This window comes from Bubalus bubalis, chromosome 22 (assembly GCF_019923935.1).
Source record: "Bubalus bubalis isolate 160015118507 breed Murrah chromosome 22, NDDB_SH_1, whole genome shotgun sequence".
Lineage (NCBI taxonomy): Eukaryota > Metazoa > Chordata > Mammalia > Artiodactyla > Bovidae > Bubalus > Bubalus bubalis.
The window spans coordinates 60,903,697-60,924,590 of record NC_059178.1 but is presented as its reverse complement, the minus strand read 5'-3'; the positions used below and the strand labels follow the sequence as shown (position 1 = coordinate 60,924,590).

The 20,894-nt window shown below is 40.1% G+C and overlaps 1 protein-coding gene across 1 annotated transcript in view; it reads right to left on the bottom strand.

Annotated features, from left to right (window-relative positions):
- ATP9B (ATPase phospholipid transporting 9B (putative)) overlaps positions 1-20,894 on the bottom strand; it is a gene marked incomplete at its 3' end in the record, with an annotated part of 78,688 nt that overhangs the window by 18,136 nt on the left and 39,658 nt on the right. Inside the window, 3 exon segments of the mRNA XM_045164059.1 lie at positions 4,216-4,310; positions 15,411-15,462; positions 20,440-20,498. Of these exon segments, the coding sequence (XP_045019994.1) occupies positions 4,216-4,310; positions 15,411-15,462; positions 20,440-20,498 (206 nt within the window).

Below are 20,894 nucleotides of genomic sequence, written 5' to 3'. Positions count from 1 at the left end.
GGGAGAAATATCAATAACCTCAGATATGCAAATGACACCACCCTTGTGACAGAAAGTGAAGAGGAACTAAAAAGCCTCTTGATGAAAGTGAAAGTGGAGAGTGAAAAAGTTGGCTTAAAGCTCAATATTCAGAAAACGAAGATCATGGCATCGGGTCCCACCACTTCGTGGGAAATAGATGGGGAAACAGTGGAAACAGTGGCTGACTTTATTTTGGGGGGCTCCAAAATCACTACAGATGGTGACTGCAGCCATGAAATTAAAAGACGCTTACTCCTTGGAAGGAAAATTATGACCAACCTAGATAGCATATTGAAAAGCAGAGACATTACTTTGTCAACAAAGGTCCGTCTAGTGAAGGCTATGGTTTTTCCTGTGGTCATGTATGGATGTGAGAGTTGGACTGTGAAGAAGGCTGAGCGCCGAAGAATTGATGCTTTTGAACTGTGGTGTTGGAGAAGACTCTTGAGAGTCCCTTGGACTGCAAGGAGATCCAACCAGTCCATTCTGAAGGAGATCAGCCCTGGGATTTCTTTGGAAGGAATGATGCTAAAGCTGAAACTCCAGTACTTTGGCCACCTCATGCGAAGGGTTGACTCATTGGAAAAGACTCTGATGCTGGGAGGGATTGGGGGCAGGAGGAGAAGGGGACGACGGAGGATGAGATGGCTGGATGGCATCACTGACTCGATGGACGTGAGTCTGAGTGAACTCCAGGAGTTGGTGATGGACAGGGAGGCCTGGCGTGCTGTGATTCATGGGGTCACAAAGAGTCGGACACGACTGAGCGACTGATCTGATCTGATCTTTATAACCATGGAGTGGAAACAGTCTAAGAAAGAAATAAAGGCAGTGATTATTTATTTTTAAAAATATTTTTATTGAAATATATGACATCTAACATTGTGTAAATTTAAGATGTACAAGTCAGTTTGAAAGTCACTGTAATGATAATTAGCACTTCTATCACATTATATAAATAATCATTTTAGAGACTACTTTAAAACTACTGTTAGGTCACCTTATTTAAGGACAGGAAGCTTTTATATGGACAAAAGAAACTATAAACAAAAATATTTAAAACAGATTAAAACAGTGAAGAACGAAAAATGATTAGCCAACTAGATATAAAAACCTCTTTAAAAACATACAATAGGAAAATGGGTAGACAACATGAACAGACACTTACAAAAAAATAAAATAAGTCTACTTTCTTAGGTAAGAAATCTTCAACCTCACAAAAAGATTAAAAGCATATTTAAATGGGATGCCACTCGCGCAGTCAGCAGACTGAAGAGGCTGACGGGTCCACTGACTAACGTACAGGAGATGAGCGGGGCTGTCACTGTCGTCTTCTAGAGCATTCTGGCCAAAGGATCAAACCCCTGCACTATGCCTACTTCTGCACTCTATTATTATCTATAAAATATCAAAACATTAACTTTCACATTCACCAATGCCAGGCTGGTCCCAGAGGTTATAATTTGCCAAATACCATGTAGCTAAAAAACTCCTTCAGAGACACGTATTTTCTAACATAAAAGGATAACCCCCAAACATACTGCTGAACGCCTATCCTAACAGGAAAAATGTGCACAGCTTCACTCACATGTTTGTGAAGGAAGCTGTGTGGTTGAGAACAAGGGTATGAAGTGCCTTCCAGGACAGAGGAGACATGGCTGGGGTGTGCCCCGTCCTCCTGGCAGGTATGTTCCTGAAGTAAGCAAACCCTCCAATAGCAAAGGCCCATTGCTCTGGACTTGTTAAAACTTTATGCTTGATGGACCACCTTTTAATTTTTTAATATCATGGAGCTCAGTTAGCCCACAAGACACATATTTCTCACTAAGAATTAATCAAACTTCTACAAGCTGTGTCATTGCAACTGGTGTGAGATTTGCCCTCCCACTGCAAGATGAACAAATCATGTGAGTCAGCTGTTTCAGACACAGGACACAGGGTACCTGGTAGAGTCGCAGGACTGGGACCCTCGGGAGATGAGAACGCAGCCGCGAGCCCCAGGGAGGCCAGCCTCCTGCCCAGGGGAGGTGCCTCACCCGGGGCCAGGCTGCAGAGCGGCGGGTAGAGCCCAGGGACCTGCGGGGGCTGGCAGGCGCCAGCACAGAGGGAGGGGGAGGGAAGGACGGGCCACGGCAGGCCTGGTCCTGAGTCTGCTCCCGCCTTGGACTGAGGAGGACAAGGGAAGTGATGGCTGGCACAGTGTGACCAGAAGCATCCTGCCCAGACCCAGGGATGACACAGAGCTGGGGAGAGACACAGTCTGAGCGGCCAGAGTTAGAGGTACCTCAGAACAGCCTGGGATGCCCACGGTTACCCCAGGAGGAGCAGGCCCTGGGGTGGGGTTACATTAGCATCACGATAAAGGGGACTCCAGGCCTCCCCAACAAAGCTTAAGATCAAGTCTTGGAAAGGTCAAGTTTATCCACAAGTTATGGAACTAAGACAATGAAGATCAGTAGGTTGCGAAGTAAGAGAAAAACATAGTTATTTACATTATTCAGCACCCAATTAAAAGTTATCAGCTATGCAAGGAAGCAGGAAAGTGTGACCTGTAACAAGGAGAAAAATTCTTTAAAAAGAAACATACTCAGAAATAACAGAGACAATGGAATTAACAAACAAAAAATATGTATCACAAACTGCTGAAAGAGTTAAATGAAACTATGAACACATTAGGTGAGAAGAGGACTTAAATAATAACAAAAACTGGTGACCACACGGAACCTGGTTCCAGAGATTAAAAATACAGTATTTGGAATAAAATAATTTGTTGCTGCTGCTGCTACTGCTGCTGCTGCTAAGTCGCTTCAATCATGTCCGACTCTGTGCGAACCCATAGATGGCAGCCCACCAGGCTCCTCCCATCCCTGGGATTCTCCAGGCAAGAACCCTGGAGTGGGTTGCCGTTTCCTTCTCCAAGGTCTTTAACAGAAAACTAGACATTGGTGAATTTAAAAACCGACCAACATGGGACTTCCCTGGGAAGTGAGCATCAGAAGCTCGACATGGGCAGGAACGTCAAGTCTAACACACTTGTCACCCGTGTCCCAGGGAGAGGAGTCTGGGCAGAAAAGGAGGACGGAAAGAGAAGAAAACCATGAGCCCACAGACCCAAGAAACCCAACAAACTCTAAAGAAGGAAGGAATTTCAACGCAGGCACTACCGAAAGTATAGCTGACGGAAAGCACCTGAAGAATCAAAATACTGCCAAGGCTGACATATGTCACACAGATTTAGTTTCCCCAAAGTGCAATACATACAAGAATGAGGAAGTCCCCGGTGATTCACAGAATTAACTGTGAACCATGAGCCGTCCCTACTTCCATCAAAGCCAGCCCATCTCAGGACAGTGAGCAAATCCAGAGGATTCAACCCCCTTCCCTGCAGCAACTGCTTGGCTTCAAGGTCATTCTTAAGACAATCTCAGTCTTTCTTTACTCTCCAATGAATATCAACAAATCATGTTAAGATAAAGCTGCTCTCATTCAAATAAACAGCACATACAACACACAACACCACCAAAAGGCCACAACTGTGATTTTGCTTAAAGAAAAAGAAAAAAAGATGTGTAGCAGTTTCGGAGATTCTGAGCACATGTGAGATGGACTTTCAGAGACCACGGAACACGCTGAAATCCACAAGCACGGTGTCCTCTATCCTGTCCATCCCCAGGCAGCAGAGGCCCAGCCGGAAGTCTGCAGGTGTCTTTCTCCTCCTCACGAGCTGACAGACACAGGGACACTGTACCTCCTCCTCCCCAGGGAGGACTCTCCACTCTCAGAGGGAAAAGCTGAAGTGGATGGGCTGGGTTCAGGGCTGGGGATGCCCCCCCTGAATTATCCCAAAGCAGCACCTTAACAGCCTTCTGGGAGTCAGTTACCAAAAATGGACTCATCTAACCCCCATCAGGAGTCTCGATTTCAAAGATTACTCAAATGAGAGGATTAAAAATAGAAATAACAAGGAAAGGGAAAGAAAAGAAGGAAAACCTGAGCCAAGCTCAGAACATTCAAAACCACACCTCAAACAGGGTGTGTGCTAAGATATCACAGAAATTATGTGGGCATAATTTTCGATGAATTTAGTAGTGAAATTATTCTTTACATTATCAATGTATTAATCAAGTTAGCTGGTACGTAAGTGCACAGAAATGACCATACAGTAACTGATGGAGTAACAACAACAACGCTCACCCCCAGAGCGGGCAGCCTCTGTGTGCAGCTCACCGCCACTTTCAGCTTCCAGTCAGTTTCACCATCGAGTTGATCAGTTCGAATAAAACACGAACCTTGGAATAAGAGAAGAAAAACTCCTGAGTTATGGGTACCTTAAAACCACAATTCATCGTACAGTGGTGATATACAAATGATATATCTAGAGATTCCCATGAACAAAAATCCTTAAAAGTCTACTTATTTGACTCACAAAATGAGTTTGCTGAAAAGACAGAGCGCGTTAACTGTTTAGGTGATTACCTCCTGTTTGGTGTTCTTGACTATTAAGGTTTACTATGAATTAGTACTTTATTTTAGAAAGTTATAGAGGTGGCAAATAAGCACATGAAAAGATGCTCCACATCACAAAAGGGAAACAAAAGGGAAAACAACAAAGAGACACCAGTCAACACCTATGAGAAGGCCAGACTCTAACACCGGCAGCACCAAATGCTGGGCACTCACAGCAACACGAACTCTCTTTCATTGTTGCTGGGAATGCAAATGGTGCAGCCACTTCGGAAGATGGTTTGGTGTTTTTTACAAAGCTAAACATAATTTTACCATACAATCCAGCAACTGCACTCCCTGACATTTATCCAAAAGAGCTGAGGAACTTATGTCCCACGATATCCTGCATGTAGATTTTATACCAGCTTTATTCACAACTGCCAAAACTTGGAAACAACCAAGACGTCCTTGGGTGAGTGAATGGATCACTGTGGTAAATGTGGATAATGGAGAATAATTCAGCAATACAATGAAATGAGCTATCAAGTCATGAAAAGATATGGAGGAACTTTAAATGTTTATTTCTCAGTGAAAGAAACCAATCTCAAAAGGCTGCATACTATGTGATTCCAATTACATGACATTCTGGAAAAGAAAAAACTACGGAAACACTGAAAAGATCAGTGGTTGCCCAGGATGGAGTGGGGGTAGAGGCAAACAGGCAGAGCACAGAAGATTTTAGGTCGGAGAAAATACTCTTTATGATACTATATACAACGATGGATGGGCGTCATTACACATTTGCCAAATCCCACAGAACGTACTACACCAAGAGGGAATCTCGATGCAAATGATGGAAGCTTGGTGACAGTGATGTGCCAGTGTGAGTCTGTCAATTGTAACAAACGGCTCGTCTGGTGGGGACGCTAATAATGACGGAAGCTACCCGTGTGTGAGGGCAGGGAGTATACTGGAAACCTCTGCACCTCCTTCTCACTGTTCTGTGAACCTAAGAACAAAGTACAACGTTTTTAAAAACCTTTAAGAAACATATTCAGATTATTATAGAAAATGTAAACCAAAAATGTTACACATACATTTGTTCTCTGCAGGATAGGAAAACTGCCAATAATTGAAACTGCACTATAGTAACCTACATCTAAATTTATATTGTAACACCTGCAAAAATGGAGATTACTTTTCATTGTACTTTTTTCATATTTATATTTCTGAGCTCCCCTTCCCCTGTCTAGCAGTGTTTGCTCCTATCCATCAATTTTATGTAGAATTATACTATTGACCAGCACAGTTCAGCACAGTGCAGCTCTGGTGAACGGCTCACTGCATACATGCTCCTTTAACAGAGCTCAAGCTATGACAACTATTGGCTGACTACACGTCCTCTCCACTTCAGTAGCTAATTTCATCAATAAGTTATCTCATGGCCTTTTCCCTTTTATCCAGAGGAAGAGACTGCCGTATGCCAGGTCAGCTTTCAATAGTGATCACTACAGCAAAACAGAAGCATTAAATTAAAGGTTTGCATGCTATCTAGAAATAAATACCTCCTAACATCTTTTAAAAAATAAATGAAGACCTAATGAAGATTTTATAGGAAATGTCTAGAAATGTTCACTAAGAACTTAGGAAAGAAAGGCAGCACTGTCAACTTCTGAATTAACCCATGTGGCTTGGCCTTGCTTCACATTATTACAGGTTGATACACCACACTGGTCTTAGGTGTGTATCCAGCATCCACTGAACACCACCATACTGAAAGCATTATTCCAGGTACTACAGTTCCTACTGACCTTATTAATAATTAGATAAACAACCAAATAAAATTAAAGAAAAAAAAATGTGCTGGGAGAATCAGAGTATGCATGCCACTGGCCATACAAGTAGCCCAGCCATAAAGTTCTTAAATAAAACTTAGTCATTTGGAGCAGGCTTTTTAGAGCCTTATACCAGAAATGGGGTGGAGGACTTCTGTGAGAGGCCCTAAGGGAGGAGGATTCAGCTGGAAAATGACTATGATATACACTTAAGGAAAAGAAGACCCACAGTAACACATATCAAGTGTTCCAGTCTTCTGGGCACAGGGGTTCTCTGGTTGCCTAGTGATTAGGATGCTGGGCTCTCACTGCCACAGGCCCCAGGTTCAATCCCTGGCCGGGGAATTAAGATCCTACAAGATAGGCAGTGCGACTCCCCCCAACACCCCCCGCAAAAGTCTTCTTAGAAAATTTTGAACCTCAAGGGCCAAAGGGCCAGAATAAAAGATACCAATGGTGGGCCAGGGCAGGAAGGATGAGGCCTGGGACAAAGTAGCAGGCAGAGCAGTAAGGGACACCGGAGGGATTCAACACAAGCACACTTCTCTGGCCCGGCTCTCTCCGAGTAGGTCTTTCAAAGATTATGATGAGAACTAACAGAGAACTCCAAATTAAAGAAGCAGTAGTTATGGAGTCTACATTTTCAGTTAGAAACTATTCTGGACTTGGCCCCTCAAAAAATGTAGAGTTATATATGTATTCATAATAGGGTGTCATTTCTTTCTCATCAAAAATGAAGGCTATTTCTATTTACTGAGCACCTACTAGTCAGTGAAGGACAGGGGAGCCTGGCATGCTGCAGTCCACAGGGTCGCCAAGAGTCAGACATGACTTTTGAGTCTGAACACAACTAAGTGACAGTCCTGGCCCACATAGAACATCTGATGTCCCAGAGACAGGAGGCAGGTGACTGCCCTGTGCAGGCTCAGAGGAGAACTGCCCCAGGGTCTTACCAGGAAGCACAGCTCCACGCCACCATCGGGTCCATGAGATTCCAGACCTCAGTGCCGTACACCAACACAGACCTCGTCACAGCTGATTTATCTAACAGCTTGAACCACATTACACAAACCAGGGATTTAGTTTGGATGCTGGCTGTTTAGTCAATGGTTTATTTTTAAAGACCTGGCTGATAACTTTGTGAAATCTTGCTCCCCCGCAGTACCCTCCTCTGATATCCTTGCTCAGAGTATTTCCTTGCTTTCTAGGCTCTGCATAAACCTCTTACTGGTTTAAAAAAAAATAGTGCCTGAATGTGCTTAGTTGGTCAGATTTTTCACCCTTTATCAGTGAATGTGTATGGCTCATGGGGAACTCTCGCAATTCAGGACAGTCCTACTTTGGCACCATAGTCGGTCAGGGACCAGCAGCTTGGAGGTTCTCTGCCTGAGCCTGGGACCACAGCCCTGGACAGACGCACTGACGTCTAGGCCGATGGGGGTGCATGTGATTCTGTTTTGAAGGTCAGCTTCGCAGGAACTGCCCTGGGAACAGAGCGGGGAATCTAGAGACTGTGCTCAGGCCCTGGGCCAACAAGGGTGAGCCTGTCTGTTTCCCAGAAGCTTTTCCAATCTGTCCCACTCCCACTATTCCTGCATGGAGTAGCCCAGTGTCTGCACACACAGACGGGTGGGGGGCTGTGGGCCCCCTACTGGGTGACTTTCCCCCGGAGTCTGGCAGGGAAGTTTCTGGCAGGGCTGCTGTGTCCCTTGCTGGAGTGCATCACAGATTCGTCCTCTGAACTACGGGCCACCAAGCTCCCCATTGTTTTCAGCACTGCCCTCATGCATGGACTTAAGCAAGGTCTGTTCCCAATAAAGTTCACAGGGAAACAAATTTTGTTACGCATTATTTGTCAACAGATTTGTAATAAGGAGAGTAACTGGTTTTAACTAAAAAGGAGTTCAAGGAAATTTGTAGTACATATTATTTTACACTTAAACTTTTTTCTCAAGATTGCTTTTTTTCCTCTTAAATATATGCATGTTTATACATCTGTGTGTGTGCTTCATAAAGTACAAAAACAACTTGAAAGGGAGTGGATTCTAGATTCTGTCTGACACATACTTTGAGACATCGATGCCAATGGCTCTGCTCTAAAGGTTTGCTTTCTAACATATAAAATTAGACAAGAAAGACTCTCTAAAGCCTCTTAAATTTCACATTTTTTGTGTTTATATACCTTACCTAGATGTCTGTAAACTTACTAAACACTAGAAACAATATACATGCTCTTCTTCAAAGTAAAAGGATATGCCTCATGTTAAATAATTACACTATTCTTAAAATTATAGAGGAAACTGACATATCATTTATCTTCCAATACAGTTAACAGGGACAGGGAGGCATGCTACATTCCATGGGGTCACAAAGAGTTGGACACAACTGGGCAGCTGAACAACAACAGTTAACATTACTAGGCTCACACGATACGATTTAAAGAGAGAAAATGAACTGCAGAAAAACTGTAAATATGGCCAACTTGTCTTACACGAACTATGTCTAGTAATTTTTTAACAGCAAGCACTAGCTATAACCGATGCCACTTAAGGCTCAGTAAAAATGAATTATTAAATTGGTCTGCTTATATCCTATTACTGACTTCTTATGAATACTTGATTTTATTTGGTATAATTGACAAGAGTTGACAGCAAAGGACAGGTTTAATGATCATCAAATGAAGATTAACTCATGTATGGGTCGCCTAGGAGAGCTGGCGATCAAGTAATTGATGGGACCCTCAGAGACAGGGCACACGAGTCTGTCATAAGTTTTAATAAGTTACCCTGTAATATTAGCAGCCTGCCTGCAACAGCTCACACATGCAATGGCTCTGAAAGAGACAGGCTACGGTATGTGCCCAACAAAAGAAAAATAGACATTGACTTTGCATATGTAATACCAGATCGTTTGCCATTAAACTTAATTTCTAAATCATTTATATGACTTAATGACTCTGCATGAAATTTTTAAGCTGTGGCAAGATGAATAGTACCACACAGAGAATGCAGAGGAGTACAGTGTCATTTACCTACCCCTCGCCCACTAACAAGTGACAGCTGATCTCTTGTGGTATGTCCCAAACACTTAAACGATAATGTCATCACTTAGGAGACAAGTGAAAAAGATATTGGCATTTATAAGAGATTGATGAAAATTAGTTCTAAAGCATTAATTTCTCTTAATACCACTAGAAGAATTGTGTGCATTCAGGAGATATTTGATCTGAATTAAGAAACTGATGAAGCAATTGATTAATTGGAATTTAAGCCATCAGTCACCAGATCCATCAACAGCTTCATTTACATTCTAAACAATCAACTGACGGCCCAATAGAATACCCTGTATTAATACACAGTCAATATGATGCCACCAAGAGACTCGCTGAGCTGTATTGACAAACGCCCAGTGGCTATTGTCCAAACTTGAACATGCTGCACAGATTTAAGACTTTTATACTGCCTAGTGTTAAAGATTTTTATTATAATAGACAATGTATTATCAGGGCTTTCTGAGCTGAAACTAAAAAATAATAAAGTAATATTTATAGTGTTAGCAGATACACAAAAAATTCTGAATGTGTACTTTTAAAAATTACGCTTTAATTAAAAAACTTAATTATATAAAGTCACAGAAACAGAATTTCTAAAAATAAATCTTTGATTGAAAGTAATATTATGACACAAATTTTACATAGCTAGAAGCTATGCAGTCATTTTATAAAGAGAAGAAAAATATCATGAAACAGGAATCTGACATGTTAATATCTCCATATAAGTATTAGTAACTATTTTAACAATTAAAACTTGACATAAAAAGTCCTAAACCTGAGAAATATAACCACAGGTTAAAACAGATGACAGCATGATCTTAAACTTGGATCATTAATAATCTTCTAGGAATATGTGCTATTGCTATTGCTAAGTCGCTTCAGTCGTGTCCGACTCTGTGTGACCCCATAGACAGCAGCCCACCAGGCTTCCCCATCCCTGGGATTCTCCAGGTAAGAACACTGGAGTGGGTTGCCATTTCCTTCTCCAATGCATGAAAGGGAGAAGTGAAAGTGAAGTCGCTCAGTCATGTGCGACCCTCAGCGACCCCATGGACTGCAGCCTTCCAGGCTCCTCCATCCGTGGGATTTTCCAGGCAAGAGTGCTGGAGTGGGGTGCCATTGCCTTCTCTGCTAGGAATATGTAAAATAATAAAAAAATTACCATACATGTATATTATGTACATTTTTTTCAGGAACAAAGTGATAATTCTTAAGAGTCTCAAAAAGATCTATGTCCTCCAAAAATTAAATATCATTACCCTACAGAAAGAAACTGTCCCTACAACATACAATACAAAGCAAAATCTGAGAAAAAGGAGACATTTTTAGAACATAATCCATTTGGATACAATTCTATTTATCTGAAGTCAGCACAATAGACTATATCATTTGTCACTATAACACTATAACTAATGTTCTAATATTCTATTTGTCTCGCTATCTTACTATGTCATGCCATAACAATTATACAGTGGCTGAATTACAATTTCCAAAACTTTAGCAAAGAATTTGTATTCTAGCCTTCAGATTCTTGCTCTGAAAAATGGACTTTTCTAATAATCTTCCAGCTTTAAAGTGATGGATATTGTTCACATTTAATCTCCTAACATGATGTGCATAATATATGTCTTTTAAGTTAATTACCTATAGCCATTTTCACATTTAGTATAATATTCTTACATATATATCTACCATAATCACTACAAAGGCAATTAAATATAAAAGCACCTCCCAAATATACACATTTTGTTATTCATTATACTGAATACATTTACAAACAAAGATAAACAAATCATAAATAAGGAGAGATGGCAGTGTAAAAATCTCTGTAAACCCATTCCTCCATAACTGTAATGAGAACATTAGCAAAAGGTGTCAAAAGGAATTTTTTTCAAAACTCTGGAAAATAATCAGACTTGCAACAATCCCAGGTGCGTTTATTTAAGAAATGGGGCTAAATCTAGCTATGAGAGACCTGTGTGGTCTGACTTGTCCCTTTTCCAGTAACCTGCCCCCAAGTCAAACTTCACAGAGCTGAGGAAACCAGCGGTCTGGTAGACACTAAGGAGAACAAATGAGGGCTGGGACTCCCCAAACTCCACGCCCAGAGAGCTGTAATCACCTGAGTAGGTAGGGTTTGTCTGGCTTTGACCCAACCCACAGTTGAGTCACGGAGAATGGTGTTTCTCCTGGAATCTTTGTCAGAAGCAATCAGTGGCACCTGTTCATTATCGCAGCTTCCTTGGGTGGTAGCAAAGCTGGGGTAAACAACAAGCTGATCACAAAATTTAAAAGAAAAGCTGGAAAATCAGATGACAAGGGGTAAGAGCTCTATATTCCCAAGAGTCTAGAAGGCCAGCTGCCAGTGCAGGGATACACACATCCCCTTGAAAACTGCAAAGGCCCAAATCTCACAAGCCTGGCAGAACTCGAGGGTCTGTACAAGCAAGACATGAAGGCAAAGGCAGAGTTTTAACTGCCTGTCACAGCTCTGCAGGTGCTAAGGGAACACTATTCTATCTGCAAAAGATAAACCTTCCAACTCTACTAGTTAATAGTAAGTCTCCATCATACAGAGTTCACTAGGTGATGGAAGGGGACAGGACTGTTACACACAGTCATTTAGGAACCTAAGCTGAGGGAAGCTCTGCCATCTTCAACAGGCAGCTCCCAAGGTCAGAGCAGTCACGGAGACGCAGCCAGCGCAGGGAGAGCCGGGGCTAAAAGCAGTGCACACAGCTTTCAGCCACCCTCCCTCTGCCACACCTCAGGGCATGGCTTGGTCTAACTGGACAGGAAAGGGAAAGGGACTGGAAAAGTAGTTCTCTAGTCTCTGTCCCACAGGAAAAAGAAAACTGCCCATTAAATAGCACACAGTAAAGTAAACTGAGGTAAAGGGAACATTTCATGCAAAGATGGGCTCAATAAAGGACAGAAATGGTACGAACCTAACAGAAGCAGAAGATATTAAGAGGTGGCAAGAATACACAGAAGAACTATACAAAAAAGATCATCATGACCCAGATAACCATGATGGTGTGATCACTCACCTTGAGCCAGACATCCTAAAGTGTGAGGTCAAGTGGGCCTTAGGAAGCACTGCTACAAACAAAGCTAGGGGAGATGATGGAATTCCAGTTGAGCTATTCCAAATCCTAAAAGTTGATGCTATAAAAGTGCTGCACTCAATATGCCAGCAAATTTGGAAAACTCAGCAGTGGCCACAGGACTGGAAAAGGCCACTTTTCATTCCAATCCCAAAGAAAGGCAAAGCCAAAGAATGTTCAAACTACCGCACAATTGGACTCATCTCACATGCCAGCAAAGTAATGCTCAAAATTCTCCAAGCCAGGCTTCAACAGCACGTGAACCGTGGACTTCCAGATGTTCAAGCTGGTTTTAGAAAAGGCAGAGGAACCAGAGATCAAATTGCCAACATCCACTAGATCATCGAAAAAGCAAGAGAATTCCAGAAAAACATCTACTTCTGCTTTATCGACTGTGCCAAAGCCTTTGACTGTGTGGATCAAACAAACTATGGAAAATTCTTAAAGAGATGAGAATACCAGACCACCTGACCTGCCTCCTGAGAAATCTGTATGTGGGTCAAGAAGCAATGGTTACAACTAGAAATGGAACAGACTGGTTCCAAATCGGCAGAGGAGTATGCCAAGGCTGTATACTGTCATCCTGCTTATTAACTTATATGCAGAGTACATCATGTGAAATGCTGGGCAGGATGAAGCACAAGTTGGAATCAAGATTGCCAGGAGAAATATCAATAACCTCAGGTATGTAGATGACACCACCCTTATGACAGAAAGTGAAGAAGAACTAAAGAGCCTCTTGATGAAAGTGAAAGAGGAGAGTGAAAAAGTTGGCTTAAAACTCAACATATAGAAAACTAAAATCATGGCATTCAGTCCCATCACTTCATGGCAAATAGATGGAGAAACAGTGGAAACAGTGAGAGACTTGGGGCTCCAAAATCACTGAAGATGGTGATTGCAGCCAAGAAATTAAAAGACACTTGCTCCTTGGAAGGAAAGTTATGACCAACCTAGACAGCATATTAAAAAGCAGAGACATTACTTTGCCAACAAAGGTCCATCTAGTCAAAGCTATGGTTTTTCCAGTAGTCATGTATGGATGTGAGAGTTGGACTATAAAAAAGCTGAGTGAAGAAGAACTGATGCTTTTGAACTGTGGCATTGGAGAAGACTCTTGAGAGTCCCTTGGACTGCAAGGAGATCCAACCAGTCAATCCTAGAGGAAATCAGTCCTGAATATTCATTGGAAGGATTGATGCTGAAGCTGAAACTCCAATACTTTGGCCACCTGATGCGAAGAACTGACTCACTGGAAAAGATCCTGATGCTGGGAAAGACTGAAGGCAGGAGGAGAAGGGGACGACAGAGGATGAGATGGTTGGATGGCATCACTGACTTGATGGACATGAATTTGAGTAAGCTCCAGGAGTTGGTGATGGACAGGGAAGCCTGGCGTGCTGCAGTCTGTAGGGTCGTAGAGAGTCAGACACGACTGAGCAATGAACTGAACTGTGAAGTGAAAGGCGCTCAGTCATGTCTGACTCTTTGTGACCCAATGGACGATACAGTCCATGGAATTCTCCAGCCCAGAATACTGGAATGCGTAGCCTTTCCTTTCTTCAGGGGATCTTCCCAACCCAGGATCAAACCCAGGTCTCCTGCATTGCAGGCAGATTCTTTACCTGCTGAGCTACAAGGGAAGAACTGAACTGAACTGAACTGAACTGAAAGTAAATTTATATCTAGCCCTAGGTGGCGCTAGTGGTAACAAACCTGCCTGCCAATGCAGGAGACTTAAGAGACACAGGTTGGACCTCTGGATCGGGAAGATTCCCCTGGAGGAGGGCATGGCAACCCACTCCAGTATTCTTGCCTGGAGAATCCCATGGACAGACAAGTCTGGCAGGTTATAGTCCATGGGGTTGCACAGAGTCAAACACGACTGAAGCAACTTAGCACGCATGCCTCTTAGGATGTAAATAATCGTAACTACAATTGGTGAAAAGAGAAAACATCTTCCTTCTTTATGATGACTTAAAATGTCCTTAAAAAAAAACCAAAACACTATTTATAAATGGAGAAAAAACTAAACCAACAACTCTAAATTTTTAACTGAGTCCTTTATAGAATTTTCATGCTACAAACAATATGCTGAGTTTCCAGAACAAAAATAACATGTTGAGCTTCCTATAAAAATAATGTTCATTTATTCAACAAAGTCAGAAACATAAGGCAGAAGGAAGTTTGGATATTACCTGACAGACCTCCCATCATTTTAGAGATGATGAAAGTGTATGACCACACGGATAGGTCATATAATTAGAAACTAGTCAAAACAGACTAGAGTTTAAGCTTCCTGATTTCCAATTAACAGTTTTTCTCTCTGACCACAAGAAGCTTCCTTTTCATTACCACTTTAGCAACTTCTTCTTGTTTAAAGCTCAGGTCATATAAATATAATTTTTACTGTGAAGCTCACTTCAACTTACCCAGGCAAATTGTCTGCTCCCTCCCATCACCCCCACATGTCTTTTAATATTTATATACAATCAGAGTATTGCTAGCTGTCAACATGTATACTTCCATAAATGAATAGATCATGAACTCTTTGAAGAGAGCAACTTGGTTTCACTCCCTTTTGTGTCCTAAGCAACAAGTAGTGCCTGGCACATGGTAAGTGCTAAATGAATGTTTGCTAAATGAGGAATAAAACTGTAAATGCAGAACAGCAATAAAAATTTGAGCAACATTATTAATTGTTTAGATATCAAAATGGATTGCATGAAAATATTCACTTGACAAACAAATTCTGATAGGATTATATTTTTTAAACCAACATATTATACAGTACAATCATTGTTTTAAACATAGTTAAATGTGATTTAGAAATTAAAGAATTCAATTATCATTTGAAGAAAAATTCTTATGAGAATAACTTTATCTTTCAATATGAAAATTAAACTGCCAAAAACCAATCATCAGCAATGCAAATAAAAATAAAAATACCTGCTTTTTCTGACGTCCTAAGAAATACCATGTCCGATGGAATTCTTTGATTCTGCAGAGTAACATAAAATATTAATTATCTGTATGTAAGTTTATAAATTAACACAATTCCATTTCAAAGGAGAAACAGCTGCTAAAAACAACTAAAATAATATTATCTCTATGCTGAAACATTTATAATTTGTATAACAAAAATGAAAATTTAATTCATATTTTAGTTAGATCTCTAAGATTTCTTTCCCCATCAATGAATCATGTAAATGCCATTTAGTGATGATCTGAAACTACTCCATTTCTGAAAAATGTTAAACATTACCATTTCTGTGGCCTTTGCTGTACTTTGACTCATACATACAATATAGTATATGTTTACTGCCTTATAAAAAAAATTATGCACTCTCTATCAGACTAAATGACCAGGAAGGGGAGAATAGTGTTCTTCCAACATCTAACACAAAACAAAGCATATCAAAAATGAACACTTAGTAAATGTTGAATGAATGAATAAATGTACAGCTGAGCAGACTAAACCCTACAAATTTGAGAAGATACTCTTTTACAAGGCAGAAAAGGAGAAAAACTCAAAGTTCACTATTCATACATTTACTTAATCACTATTACTGATGATAATTGGTATTAATTAGTACTACTAATAATACTTAGCATTAGCATTAATTAGCTGGGAAAGCTGTACAAACTAAAGAAAAATATAATAAGAATACTTCACATAATTTCATGAATTATTTATATTTTTTGAGACCTAAGTAAATATTTATATACAAACAATAAAGAAATGAATTATTGTCAGCAAGCAACAACAACAAATATAAATTGAGCTGTTAATGGTGAAAAAAGATATGCTGCAGAACAGTGCTTCTTATTTCTAACATGAAATAATTTCTAACATTTCTTTAGGCCATTATTGAGAGCTAAGGAACCCCTAGGTGAAGGGGGAATGGAAATTAGACAATGTTGGTAATAAAACCTCAACATTATCAAAATGTGTGGAACACAGCCAAAGTTAGAAAAATGGTAAGAGGAAAGTATACATGATTAAACTGCAAACAGAAGAAAAGGGAGACTAACAACACACAGGGAACTGAATATCTGTTTGAAGCAGAAAAACAAAAAGCCAATAAATCCCAAAGAATACAAAGAACACAAACATACATAGATGTAAGCAAATATAAGAGCAAAATTAATGACACAGAAAATGAAAACATATATTCCAGTAACAAACAGCAAGAAAGTACATTAAAAAATAAATGCCCATTTTGGTAATAAGAAAAAACTAGCATTAGAATAAAACAGATGAAAGATGGGAAAGTTCTCTCAATAAAAAACTATAAAAAATTTTATAAACTATAAAACATTACTGAAAGAAATTAAATAAAGAGACAGAACACACTGTGCTCTCACATTATAATATGCAGTATTACAAGTGTCCACAGACTGACCTATACATTCAATACAAACCCAATCGAAATCTTAACATGCTTTTTTGATGGGAACTGACAAGACATTCCTAATATTTAGAGGGCAATGCAAATGCCAAGAATGACTAACAACATGGAGGGCTGAATGTATAACATAACAAAACTAAATATTAAAATAGAATAATTAAGACAAGATGACATGCCACAAAGATAGATGATTTTATAATGTAAAGTAGAGAATGCTTTTATAATGTAAAGTAGAGAATGCAAAAGTCAGTCCACACAAATATGGACACCAGATTTATGAGGAAGTTGGCACTGTGGACATCTTTTAAATAAATAGCTTTCTAGAGAAAACTAGATACCTATGGGCGATGAGAAAAGGTAATACCAGGCCTCTACTTCAATAGAAACACAAAAACCTATTCCAAATGAATTATAAATGTCAAAATCAAAACAATAAAACCTAAAAGATAATACAGAAGAATACTTTCATAACTTTTTGGTAGAAAGATCGATTTCTTAAACAAGACTCCTTCCCCTCCCCCACCACAAATTAACAAAAACTTATTATAAATGAAAAGATTAATAAGGTAGATTTCATTAAACTAGGAATTTCTATTCCACAAAGCCTACTAGGAAAGAAAAGATATTTGCAAGATAAAACTAATAAAGGACTCCTATCTAGAATATCTGAAGGCCTGCAAACTGGTAAGAAAGGATAACTCAGAAGAAAAACAGTAAGAGATTTTCACTGGCGCTTTACCACTGAACCACAAGGGAAGCTTCCAAAAAAGAAATATCCAAAATCATACAAAAAGTTTTCACCTTTGACAGTTTACAGAAATGCACATTAAAACTACAACTTGCTACGTATACAATCTGGAAATGGTAATTTTAAAAGGTTGGCAGTGCTAAGTGATGGCAAACATGAGGGATGGGAACTCTTCCTGCTGACCTCAGTACTAATTTGATCCATCACTCTGCAAAACCATTTGGAGTAAGCACTCAGGTGAAACATCCACACACCCCTAAAGCCAACAAGCCCACTCCTGAGTACATGCGCAGCAGCAAAGTGTGCATGCGTGAGCCACAACACATGGTCACGGATGTCTCGCAGCTATCATTCCTAACAAGAAAACTTGGAAGCAACCCAACTATCCACCAGTGGTAGAATGGATAAAAGTCATAGTATGCAACAACAAAATGAATGAACTGTAACTGCAGACAACAAAATGAAGAATGTCACAATCAGCACTGGATCAAAAATAAGCACCCACCCAAACACAGCTCCATCCTACTGAATTTTCCAGGCATCCTTGTTGAAAGTCAATTAACCACAAACCTAAGGCTTTATTTCTGGACTCTCAGTGTTTAATTTATGCCAGTTCCATACTGTCCTGACTGATTACTGTTATCTTTTAAAAAGTTCTGAAATGGAGAAGTGTGAATACTCGAACAATTTTGCTCATACGTTTAAAAACTGCTTTGGCTACTCTGAATCTCTGGTATTTCCATATGAATTTCAGAATCAGCTCATAAATTTCTACAAAGAAGTCAGCTAGGATGTTGAGAGGGTAGCACTGAATCTGTAGATCAGTTTGGGAGTATTCTTGTTTTAACAGTATGAATACTTCTAATCTATGAACATGGGAAGACCTTCCATTTATCTAGGTCTTCTTTATTATGTTTTGACAATGTTTTGTAGCCTTCAAAGTTTTAGACCTCTTCTGTTACATTTATTCTTAACAACGATTTTATTTGTAAGTATTTTATTTCTTTGATGCTACTGCAAATGAAATTCTGTTCTTAATGTCAATTTTAGATCATTACCCTATATTCCTCTATCCCATTTTATGTTCTATGGGCATCAATAAATAAATTAGAAACTTCAAAATAATTATTGGATACTTTTTGTTTTTCCCTCTTCAGGACTCTGAGCAACACAGGAGTAGGGACCTGTGTCTTCTTAATATACCATGGTCCCTTTCGCTGACACCTGCACTCTCTCTTTCCCCTCCAACTGGCAGGTCAGTGGTGAGCTGCCTGGTGGAGAGGCCCATATGGCCAGGAACGAGGGTGGCTTCAGGCCAAAAGCTGGTAGAACTGAGGCCTTGAATCCAAAAAGGCAACAAGTCCTGCCAACCAGCCCCAGAGTGAGACCAGCATCAGGTCCGCCCTAGTGGAGCTTGGAGGTGACGGCTAGGAGGCTGACACCCTGACACCCCTTGACTGCAGCCCTAGGACAGACTCAGAGCTAGGAGGTGCAGCTAGGCTGTACCCAGATTCCTGACCATACAAACTGTGAGGGAATAAATGTTGATTTTTTTAAAAAATTACATCAAAATGTATATGACTAACATATGGCTCAGCCATCTCTCTTGTCAGCGTTTAGCCCACAGAATTCTGCAAGAATATATGTACCAGGATGTTCACTACAGCACTCTTCAATAGCAGAAAAGAAAACCATCCAAAATCTAACAATGGATTAACTGAATACTACATAAATATATTGCAAATCAATATGTTTAATTTTCTCCCATTCTGTAAAATTAGACAAACACAGCCCACAACATTATCTGTGTACACACTACTGCAACCAGATGAAGACCACTTCAGTCTTGAGGAAGAGCCCTCTCACTAAACACCCCTGCGGGCGATGCAGGCTAGGGGTGCCCTGGTGGGTTCCCAGGTGGACATCAGCTGGTACCAAGGGCTCACACTCCCCTGTAGTAGGCCTTATGAAAACCTGCCATATTTTTTAAAAAGTTGTTCAAGAGCCTTAAAAATAAAGACTGGGCCCTCAGTAATGGTTACTCAGCAAGACTGTGCAGGCAGAGACGCTTCTCCACACAGGCAGACAGCCCAGGCAGGTAACTCCAGTGGAGTGGCGGCTTGTCCACAGCCACCTCTGACCACTGTGGCTTCCTACAACACTGACCTAAACTTTTTCTTTCTAATCCTCTTTATTTCCATCTTCCTTTTTTTTAAGCCACAGAATATCCAATAATTATGTATAATACATCTGTCTGTACAAGGAAGCTCTAGAAACTGAAACTGCATGTGCTAAGTTGCTTCAGTTGTGTCCGACTCTTTGCGGCCCTGTGGACCAGAGCCCACCAGGCTCCTCTGTCCATGGGATTTTCCAGGCAAGAAACTGGAGTGGGTTGCCATGCCCTTCTCCTGGGGATCTTCCTGACCCGGGGATCAAAGACGCACCTCTTATGTCTCCTGCATTGGCAGACAGGTTCTTTACCACTAGTGCCGCCTGGGAAGCCCCAGAAACTGAAACGTATTTCATGATAAATAGGTTCTAACTAATATAATTCTTTGGTCAAAGATATAATTCTGACAATGAAACAATAAACAGTTAACACATCTTATTTTAGACAAAATATGACTACACACTAATACGTACTTTAGCAAAAAAAAAAACTATACAAAAGTCTAGATTTTTTCCTTCAGAATATCAATCTTACACAATAATGTTAAGATTTAAAATAACTGTCTCAAATAATTTCCTTCAGATGCAATCAGTCTAAATGTTAATAACTGGTATACACATGTCTAAAATATATTAAAAATGCATCAACCTTTTCCACTATGATGAGGTCTCCAACTTGTATGTCTGAACTCTTAACTTGCACTTTACCTTAAAAAAAAGAAGAAGTATAATCAACTCAATGAAATAATAGCACATCAGAGTTAAACTTTCAGTTGATAAATAATACTTCAGAAATAACTTTGGGAGGAAAAAATAACATTCTAGATATTTATCTATACTTATACTTTCAAAATAAATTTATTTCAGATGGACACAGTCACTAAAAATTAATTTCTTTCAGTCAACTCCCAAATACAGTTAACTATCCCCCAATAAGAGATGTGTCAGAACATGGACAAGGACTCCATTTGGAAAGTTCTTCCCGTATCTGCCATTATTTCAGGTCTGAGTCAAGTTACAGATGATCGAAAGTATCACTAAACAAAATAATTTGATGACAAAGCTGAATGACATGGAGATGTAAAATCCTTACATTAATACTGT